This window comes from Microcaecilia unicolor, unplaced genomic scaffold (genome assembly GCF_901765095.1).
Source record: "Microcaecilia unicolor unplaced genomic scaffold, aMicUni1.1, whole genome shotgun sequence".
In the NCBI taxonomy this organism is placed as follows: Eukaryota; Metazoa; Chordata; class Amphibia; order Gymnophiona; family Siphonopidae; genus Microcaecilia; species Microcaecilia unicolor.
In genome coordinates, this window is record NW_021963123.1 from 182601 (window position 1) to 193440 (window position 10840).

The 10840-nt window shown below is 42.9% G+C and overlaps 1 protein-coding gene across 1 annotated transcript in view; it reads left to right on the plus strand.

Moving 5' to 3' along the window:
• Positions 1-10487, plus strand: part of LOC115458965 (CXADR-like membrane protein) — a 99034-nt gene extending 88547 nt beyond the window's left edge. Inside the window, exons 6-7 of the mRNA XM_030188821.1 lie at positions 2621-2771; positions 7367-10487. Coding sequence (XP_030044681.1) covers positions 2621-2771; positions 7367-7649 — 434 coding nt within the window. The 3' untranslated portion in view covers positions 7650-10487. The remainder of the gene's footprint in view (positions 1-2620; positions 2772-7366) is intronic.
• Positions 10488-10840: the final 353 nt, after the last annotated feature.

Consider the following 10840-nt stretch of genomic DNA (forward strand, 5'->3'; position numbering starts at 1 on the left):
CATATAATTTTTGTCACCTTCCTCTGGACCACTTCAAGTCTTCTTACATCTTTAGCAAGATACGGTCTCCAAACCTGAACACGGTACTCCAAGTGGGGTCTCACCAATGACTTGTACAGGGCATCAACACCTCCTTCCTTCTGCTTTTTACACCTCTCTCTATACAGTCTAGCATCCTTCTGGTTTCAGCCACCACCTTGTCACACTGTTTCATCACCTTCAGATCCTCAGATACTATCACCCCCAGATCCTTCTCCCTGACTGTGCATACCAGCATCTCACTGTGATGTGCTTTCCTGGTTCACCTCTTTTCTGTCTCATTGTTCATGCCAAGTTTTGACCCGCACTTCTAACTCTCAGAAAAGGGATATCCACTGTGGGATACCCTCAGGGGTCAATTCTTACCCTTCTTCTTTTCAATCTGCACTTAAGCCCCCTTGCTGCACTTATTAAATCATTTGGAATTTCTGTTTACTTCTATACTGACAATATTCTTCTCCTTTCCCCCTCAAAAAGCCTCCCAGCCACCCACATGTAGGCCACCCGAGCCTACCTTAGGATCCCCTGGTGGTCTAGGGGGAATAGGCTTGGAAGGAGAAAATCCCAATTTCTCCTGCCCATGCTGGCTCCAGTCACAAAATGGCTGCTGAGACTTCTACCACAAGTCAATTGCTAGAAGTTACCACAGCTATTTTGCAACAAGAGTCAGCATGGGCTGAACTGTAGCAGCTGAGGTTAAGTTAAACCGCGGTACCAGTGACATTGCTGACTGAAAATTTGTCCCTATCTGCATACCTCATATTAGAAGATTGGGCAAATGATGGGCATGAAATAAAAAAATTGGCTAGGGTACAACAACCCCTTAAGTTGGTACATTGAAAAACCCTCTTTTCCTTTCCTGTCTGCATAACATTATTCATATATATCTGCGTCTTCTTCAGACTTTTGTTTCTTATCCTAATGCTTTTTGTCCTAAAACTCTATATTCTGTCAGAGCAAGTTATCAGGGTCAACTTAACCATTAGACAAGACTAGGCAGTTGCCTAAGGTGACAGCTTTCTTTCCCTTCTACTTGTTGATCCCTGCTGCAACCTTGAAGTAGGCGAAACATGGCTACCTTGGGCTTTTTCAAAACTTTTTTTTAATAAATGGACTTTTTTTTATACTTCTATTGTCCCTGTATGATCCACTTCTTTTTGCTTTTTTACTGCTTACCAATTGCTCCTGCTTTCAGCAACCTCCAGATGTTGCTCCCAGAATCACTCCTTCCTTTAAAGGTTGGGTGAGAAAGTCTGGAGGGGAAAATCATGGCAAAAGGGATGTTGCACTGATCCTGGGGATAACAGCACCCCTGCAGCACACCAAATACCCTTATGTAGACCCCAGGGAATTATACATAACTAGTAAAACATGCCCGTTTCTGGCGCAAATGAAACGGGCACTAGCACGGTTTTCCTCCCGAACCCCCCCTCCCTACTCACCCCTTCGGCGTTGTGTATGCACTTACCGCCATTGTTGCGGACCTCGGCACGCCACCTTCAATCTGCTGAGTCGATGGTTGTGAAGCCACTGACGCCATTGCTCCGCCCTCGACATCATCACGTTTGACGCGAGGGCGGGGCCCCAACACAGTGATTTCGGTGGCTTCACCACCACGAACCCTTCGAACTGGAAGGAAGTGCCCGGAGGACCTGACAGTGACGTCAGTGTCCTCAGAACGTTGAGGGTGAGTTTTATTATATAGGATTTTGTATGAATTTTGAAAATTTTCATTACACATAATTCTCTGGGGTGTGACAGTGTATGCAGACACAGAGCAGGTTAACAGCACTTTTGCAGCAGTGTTTCCTGTTGAAACAGGTTATCTGTATTATGTGTCTTAAATGAAGCCTTAAATGCTGTGCCCCAAAATAAATATTCCAGTAAATTGAAACGCATTCAACCAATGCTTCAGAAAATAAACATTGTTTCTTGTGTTTAGAAAGAAAAGAGCAAAGTCAAAGTACAGGCCAACCAAATTCTGGTTTTGGTTTCAAGGTAGGCCCAGAAGGGGGCTGCTGCCAGGCAGGATGGGAACAGGAGGGGGCTGTCGCTGGCGGGTGGGTCTAGGAGGCAGTTCATTTTGGTCGAGTGGAGGGGAAGGAAGGGGGTGGGAACTGTTGAAGGGGCAGTTTTATTTTCGGATTCGGTTTCTGCTGAAATCAAGCAGCCAATTTCCTGTTTTTGGTTGGGCTGCAAGTCAAAGAGTGGGAGATATTTATTCCCAGGTTTAGCAGTAAATAATACAAGCTATATTTGCTACAGCAGGAGACTAAAGCTTTTAAAATTCAATCTAAACCTGAGTGTTTTTGAAAAGAGAGATATCCAACTGGAAAAATACAGTGGCCTTTGCCTTCCAATTATTTTTCTGTGATCTAAACGCCAAGCAGTAGACACCCTTGAAAAACCAGAACCAGAAATTGCCACACCTTCTGTGAAATTAATCCTACAATGTCAGAATAAATTGGTGAAAGATTACCGAGCATTAGCTGCAGCTGATACTTAACTGGAACTGCCCTATGCATGCAAGGTTTTTTTTTGTTTGTTTGTTTTACCTGTTTTGCTTACATTTTCCTCTCAGGCAAAGCAGATACTCTAAGCATTGGTATCATCATTGGGGCAGTATGCGGAGTCATAGTTGGTATCTTGCTCATCATCCTCAGCGTGTGTCTTCTGGTCAGAATGCGAAAAAGAAGGAAGCTTGAGGAAGAAGAGACCCCCAATGAGATCAGGTAATTTAGTTAGATCTGAGAGGCGATGGAAAGCCCCAAAATGAATGCACAATGATAGTGAGAGCCCCTCTCACTCTAGCACAAGGTGGCACCTGGAAACCACTACAGCTCTGTAAAACCCCTTAACAAGAGCCTCTGCATATAAAGGGCAATTCTGCAACTGAGTGCCCGCATTTATACACCCAGCATTTTCACAGGTAAACTGTACACTTAGGGCCTATTTCTATATTTGGTGCTGAAAAAAAAACAGCGCAGATGGAAAACGCGCCTACACGTATTCAATAAACCGTGCATAAAGGTAGGTGCAGTTTATAGCGCAATCCACGCAACTAAATTTTAGGTGCAACCATTAATATCAGTGAAAAACTGGTGTAAAATGCCCACGCCTAACTTTAGGAACGGAATGGGTTATTCTATAACAGTGTGTGTACATTTTAGGAATGCCCACAACCCACACATGCTCCTTCCACGGCCATGCCCATTTTTTGAGATCCAAGCGGTAGAATTTACACGGACTAATTTATAGAATACTAGCCGTTGAGCCCGTTGAAACGGGCTACTATTGGAATGGGGGTTTTCCAAGGCCCCGCCCCCCCGAGGTCGACGCTACCGGTACCCCCCCCCCCGGAGTCGCCGCCGCCGCCACCCCTCCACCCGGCCCGGGCCCTCTGTTCGCTATTAATTCAACTTACATCGCCGCAGCACGCAGATCAGCTGAGCTCCCGTCGGCCTGGCCTTCCTTCTCTGCCTGTGTCCCGCCCTCGTGTGACGTACAGTCGGCAAGGGCGGGACACAGGCAGGGAAGGAAGGCCAACCAGAGCTCAGCTGATCTGCGTGCTGCGGCGATGTAAGTTGAATTAATTGCGATCAGAGGGCCCGGGCCGGGTGGAGGGGTGGCGGCGGCGACCTCGGGGGGGGGGAGCGCAGTTTCCCTCTCTGTCCCGCCCCCGTCATCACATATTGACGCGGGGGCAGGACAGAGAGGGAAGTCTCTACTGCACATTTGCGAGTGAGTTCGGTCACTCGCCATTTATATGTTTGATGCTTAGTGAGTAGTGCATGTAAATTCTAATTAGTGCCAACGTGTTGATAATTGCTTAACATTCAATTATCGGTGTCAATTGGCTTGTACTCACAAATCAGAATACGACCATATTTACAGGTGCAACTCTAGCCGCAGGTTTATAAGTGCTGTTAATGCCTAAGTGGCAGCAAAATGACTTAAGCTCTCTTCTGTAAGGGCACTCGTTGAGTGGCATAGCTTATAAATCCAAGGCAGCTGTTCACAAGGGCAGAGTATAGGAGAGGCATGGGTGAGCTGCCAAAGTGCAGCTTACAGAATACTTTAAGTTACATGCACCCTTGCTGCATGCAGGCATCTACAGTTGCACCAGGTCTACAGCTAGTGTAACTACAGGTGCATAAATGTAAGATGCAATGATGCCAAGTAATGCTAGTATTCTAGAATGGAATCTAGGCACCAAGATACCACTATAGAATAGGTTCTCACCGTACAGCATCAAGTTGCCTAAAAGGAAGCGCCCACTTATAGATGGCAATTTTATAACAGGTTACCTAGGTTTGGAGGTACAGAAGGTGCCTATTTTATAAAGACACATAGGTATACTTGACACCCATATGCATGTAATAAAATATGCCCATAAATCGTGACTCTGCCCTGAACACACCTACTGTAAAAGTACATATAGGTAAGCACTGTGTGTAATTTTAGGTGTAATCTAATTTTGGGGTCCTTTTACTAAGGTGCATTAACAGATTTAGCACATGCTAATGATTAATGCGCACTAAATGATAACATGCCCAAAAGAATATAATGGCGCACCTAAGTAAAAAGGACCCCTTTATAAGGGCCAATTTACATACATAATACTGCATTTTACATGCAAAAATGGTTGGTTGGTGAATCACAATAAAAACATTTATTTATTTATTACATTTGTACCCCCACGCTTTCCCGCTCATCGCAGGCTCAATGCAGCTTACATAGTAACAAGAGAATACAATCTGTAGTAACAAAATCAACAAGGATGTATGTGATAGGACAATCAACAAGGAGTAAATGGGATAAAAGAGATATGAGTAAAAGGATAGGGATAGGTAATGAGGTGGATCGATAAAGGAGAAGTTGAGGAAGAGCATGGAGGGTAAGAAGGTTGGTAGGAGATAATATCTGAGTCATTGTTATTAATGATTAGATGAACCGGTAAGTAGATGGGTTGCTTATGATAGGTCAAGTCGTTCGGGTAAACCTGTTTGAATAGATAGGTTTTCAATAGTTTCCTAAAGGGAAGATATTCACTAATTGACCGAATGTATCTGGGTACAGCATTCCAGAGTTGGGATCCCAGGTAGGGGAAGTTAGATGCATGGTCGGTTTTGTATTTTAGTCCTTTGCAGTTGGGAAGGTGCAGGTTAAGGTATGATCTTGAAAATGTACACGTTTCTGGTTGGAAGGTTTAATAGATTGACCATGTAACTTGGTGATACTCCATTGATGATTTTGTGGATTAGTGTGATGGCCTTAAAGTTGACTCATTCTCTAATAGGGAACCAATGAAGTTTCATACGGAGGGGTGTTGCACTTTTGAATCTAGGCTTCCCATAAATAGTGGAGGAGTGGCCTAGTGGTTAGGGTGGTGGACTTTGGTCCTGAGGAACTGAGTTCGATTCCCACTTCAGGCACAGGCAGCTCCTTGTGACTCTGGGCAAGTCACTTAACCCTTCATTGCCCCATGTAAGCCGCATTGAGCCTGCCATGAGTGGGAAAGCGCGGGGTACAAATGTAACAAAAATAAAAAAATAAGTCTAGCTGCCATGATCCATAAAACTGTATACATACAGGGCATTGAAATTAAACATAAAAACCAACTAGACTAAAAAGCTTTCCTACATTCATCCTGAACTGCCATCATACCTTCCATAGTGCCTTCTCCCCATTTGTTAAAAGGTGCTACTATGATATGGTGCACTGCCACACTAACTCACATTATTTACCGCAGGGCTCATTTTATGTAATGGGACTTATTCATTGCTATTGTGTGTTTACACCACACTCTAGTAAATCTAGCCCTTGGGTGTCAATGTTATACTTATTGACTGCTGCTTTCCCAAAATAAGGGTTCATCAAGGTGTACAGTAAAGGCAACATCTAATGTTATACAAATATAGTAAGTTTTCAGCATTTTACAAAATGTCAATGGAAGAGAATTGTTTGGGCACTTATATGCCTTTTAAGCATGTTGTCAAGAGAAACCACCTGCATGGTTTCCTTTTGAAAATTAGCAAATGAAAAAGTATGTGCATGGGAAATGTGCTTTTGTAGCAGGGTGCCAAAGTTGGCAAACATGTTGTGCCTCTATAAATGTGTCCTCCCCCCCACCCCCCACAGCTCCTACACAGTTGTACCTGCTGCAAAGTAACTATTCCGCTTAAGTTTAATTTTTTGTGGAGAAGTTGCCTAATGGTTATTTCAGTGGATTGAGAACCTGGGGAATTGAGTTCAATTCCCACTGCAGCTCCTGGGCAAGTCACTTAACCCACCACTGGTATAAAAAATTAAATTGTGAGTCCACTAGGAACAGAGAAAGTTCCTGCATATAATAAAAACGTAAACCACTTTGGTTATACCCCCCCAAAAAGTAGTATGTGAAATCCATGACCTTTGCTTAAAGACATCAAAGCTGTGTACAAAGAATAGGGGTTGCAGGCAAAAATACATGTTTGCTTCAGTTTTCTGCTTATTTTTTGGCTTTCCCCATATCCTTTTGTTTCATTTTTGAAAGTTTTCGCTGTGGTATTTTTGTTATAATTGCCAGCTGCCCAGATATTTAAAACAAATGCTTACCGTAAAGTTTTGTTTAGTATGGACGTGATATACCATCTTTTACAAGGCATCCCAATCTCCTCCCCCACCCGATCAAGACCCAAATACCCTGATCATGTTTGACCACCGACTCCCTCCAGTCATCCCTAGGTGTAAGCACTACACTCCTGGCCTCCCTGATCACAACCTAACCCCCCCCCCCCCCATCATCAACCAACCCACTTCAAATTCAACCCTGTCCCTCACCCCCATGTATGAACATCACACCCTCCCCCCTCACATTAATGGAGGCTCCCAATCTGCTTCCTCCCCATCCCTAATCCCAGCCCTGGCTGTTATCAGGGTCTCTAGTGCTCTAGCAGGAGTGATCCTCAGTTGCCCCTGTTCATTGCTGCACTAGGTTCAAACTGGTGTCTTGATCCATAATGGTAGCTTCCGTGAAAGTACTAGCGCACTAGAAGTATGGAGGAAAGCAGCTGCATGGGCAAGGGAAGAGGGAGAATATGCTGGCAGCTGCTGTCTGTGGGACCAGGGGAGACCTTGTGCAAGAAATGCTGGATCCGGTGGGGGGGGGGGGGGGGGGGGGGGTTAAGGAGGGATATTGGAATTAGTATGGGTGCATAGGGCAAGGAAGGAAAATGATAGACCTGTTGGTATGCCTAGACTTTGATTTTAAAATTTGCAACCTATATGTGAACATATAAAAAAAAATTACTTTGTTTGAACCTGTTTTGTTTGGCTTTGTATCCAGGGAAGATGCAGAGGCTCCAAAAGCTCGACTGGTAAAGCCTGACTCTTCTTCTTCGGGCTCCAGAAGCTCCCATTCAGGTTCTTCTTCTACTAAGTCAACCACTAACAGTGCCTGTCGCAGCCAGCAGACTCCATCAACCCAAATGACCTTGCCACAGTACAGACGAGCAGAAATGGAGAGACGGGAGAATGAGCCAAGCAAATGCAGCCACTCCAGTTCCAGAAGAATAGATTCATCCTCAGTCACAAATCCTGGACAGAGCGGAGCTTTCCAAACTGTCTGATTTCAGAGCACCAGTTTCCTGGTCATACCAGTGATCACCACTGTGATTGCCAATTTACTGTACTGTTGGTATTGTACAACAGTGTTCTGCTTGTTTCCACAGTGCACTGAAATACCTTCTTCTCCCACTTTAATCCACTTTCTCGTTGAAACTTAATACCAGACTAATGGGAACTAGAAGAAAGGTATCTCTTCTCAAGCGAACTCTTCTAAAGAGAATAACAAACAGCACTGCAAACTCAAACTACAAATTAAAAAAGAATATTTAGAGATGCAATAAGGCTATCATGGTTTAATGGCACAGTAACCAGCTCTCTCTTCCAAAATGCCGGTAATGTCATTCTACTAATATCATTAGACCTGTTGGTGGCCTTTGATTTACTGGACCATCTTCTTCTTATTATTTGGCTGTGCAGCATAGGAATTTCTGAGTTGGTGTTAAAATGGTTTCAGTCTTATTTGCAAGATAGAACTTACCAGCTGCTCTGGGGCACAGGATATTCTCAGTCTCTTTCTCATCCGAGTGGAGTACCTCAAGGGTCCTTTTTAGCACCCACGTTATTTAATATTTTTATGACACTATTAGCAACAGAGATTCAGTCATTGGGATTAGTCTCTTACATATATGCAGATGACATTCAAATAATGGCCACCTTTTGATACATGGAATACTCATTCTTCATGTTTATTGTGATCTTATTTTTCTCAAGTTGCTCACTGGTTACAAGCTAATAAGATGCTGCTCAATATGCAAAAAAAACAAAGGCCTTTTTTTTTTTTTTTAGAACTAGTCTCTGTAGAGATTAAGTGCCGTGCGTATTTTTAGACTTGGGTCTATCATTTCGCCCTCATAGATCTGCAGTAGTAAGTAAATGTGTTTTTAAACTGAGGCAAATCTGATTGGTTCAGCAACTATTGAATGGGGTGAGGTGGGGAGGGCATGCCAAATTATAATACATGCTTTTGTTCTTACCCATCTGGACTATTGTAATTCCTTGTGCAGAGGGCTTTTAGACAACTCAAACAGCTCCAGCTAGTTCAGAACACTGTTGTGAAGCTGCTGTTTGGGACAAGGAATGTAATCATGTCACCCCATTTTTGCAGGTCAATTGGCTACTAGTTGCATCCCCTATAACGTTTAAGATATTGGTGCCAATTATGGGCCATCCCATGGCTCTCAAAATCAGAGACTAAAAAAGTAATAAAAAGAATGCCAAAAAGATACTAGATTATTGACATGGCAAGCTATACATAATACGTTTCTTCCCCGAGAGAGGCAATATTTCATACATACACCAATTTGTCATGCACCTGGTTTTCTACCTGGAGTGATGGATCTCACATATGGACACTGGGCAGACCAAGGACTCGGCTTTCTGGGGGCAACTCTGGGAAGATGGGAAACTTAGTCTCAAAAAACACAGTATAAGCTGTTCTTCTTGCTTCCGTAACCTAATACCACAATACTAGTAAACAGCAAAAAATAGACCCAAAGAGTTTGGGCCTGTTAAGAATCGGTCTTAATACTTGCGTTCTAGCATGGTCAAGTGACACCCCGGTTTAATAGCTACATTGGGCAAAACCTGAAGAAGCCTGTAAGAAGGCGAAACGATAAGGGCCCCGTTGTTTATCTAATTAGAGGGGTTATCACGTCACTCCAGTGAAAGCTAAGTGTTTTTTGAAGTTTTCACTGTTGTTTATTTATAGTGCAATATTCAGCAAAATGAATGATTTTCTTGATATAAGCAAAAAAATAATATGGGAATAATATTGCCCTATGAAAGAGATTGGACCACAGACACTATAATCTCATGTAGATACTGGAGTCTTGCAGGTCAGACCTTGGTTAACCCTCGGTCTCTGAGGGCTATACCCATATATAAAGATGGGAAACTTCCATCCTTTGCAGAATTGAGGAGTTCATCAGCGGGATGAGTTAAAATACAAATAACATATTATATCCAATAGAGGACACATGGTGATCTGAACCTTGAGGTAACAAACCTGGAGCAAGCAAAAGAGGGAGGGAGTGGAAGAGGCTGTATCTCACGTCTACACACTGCTCTCCTGATACAGAAAAATCCAATAGCAAAATATATTGCTAAATGGGAAGCTGATTTAAGCACTATACCTACACTGAAGGACTGGGAGGAAAGGATTCAAATATCTCTTTAAAATATTGATTGCAAGCAATCTAATTGAAAATAGTTACAAAATTATGTACAGATGGTACTACACACAAAGGAGACTTTTAAAAATATATAATCATGGCACTGGGAAAAGTTGGAGAGAGTGTGGTATCTCAGGCAATATGTATCATGTATGGTGGACCTGCCCAAGGATGCAACCCTTCTGGACATCTGTACTTCAGATGGTGACATCCAAGCGGGCCAATTTTTGCCTCTTAAATTTTAAGAAACAGCCCTCGACACCTACTATGATCAGAGAGTTACAAAACACTGGACTATGTTTAGCAAATGACCAAACTCACAGCCTTGCGGAGATACCATCTAACTAAATTTCAGAAGATATAGGCAAACTATTAAACTTGGAAGACCCAAAAGGAAGATTATAATAGTGATAACTGAATGGATGGACATGTCTTACTGAATGCGTGCTACTCTGCATGCCCTAAGAGTGAATAAATGGGATTAGTATTTATAGCACTCCTGGATGGTGGTGGTGGAGGGGGGGGGGGGGAATGAGACAGCAGAATGGAGTGATTATTAATCTCAGGACACTATACATACTCACTAATTGAGATACAATCTGTAAACTATTTGTTTTTATTTGTTTGTATGGATAGTGTTATAAGCAAATACAATTTTCCATTAAAAAATATATACATTGGTGCCAATATATAAAATTCTTCAGACTGGCTCGCCTCTTTACTTAGTGTGGTTTTTTGATACCCTCGGCTCAGTAGCATCAGCTGGAGGTGCCATCTCGTCTCCAAGTTTCTCTGGTTTCACTGTGAAATTCAACGCTTAATGAGGTAGGGGCTATGCTCTGGAACCAGTTGTTGGTCTCTTTGCAGATGGAAGCTTCCTTACTACCTTTAAAAAGCTATTAAAGGCACATCTTTTTTGAGAAGCCTTTAATATGGATTTCTAATCTGATGTTTTTGGTATATTGTAGTTTTGGCAGTGTGTCTGGACTTATATACTGGGACCTGGAGGCATGGTAACTTAG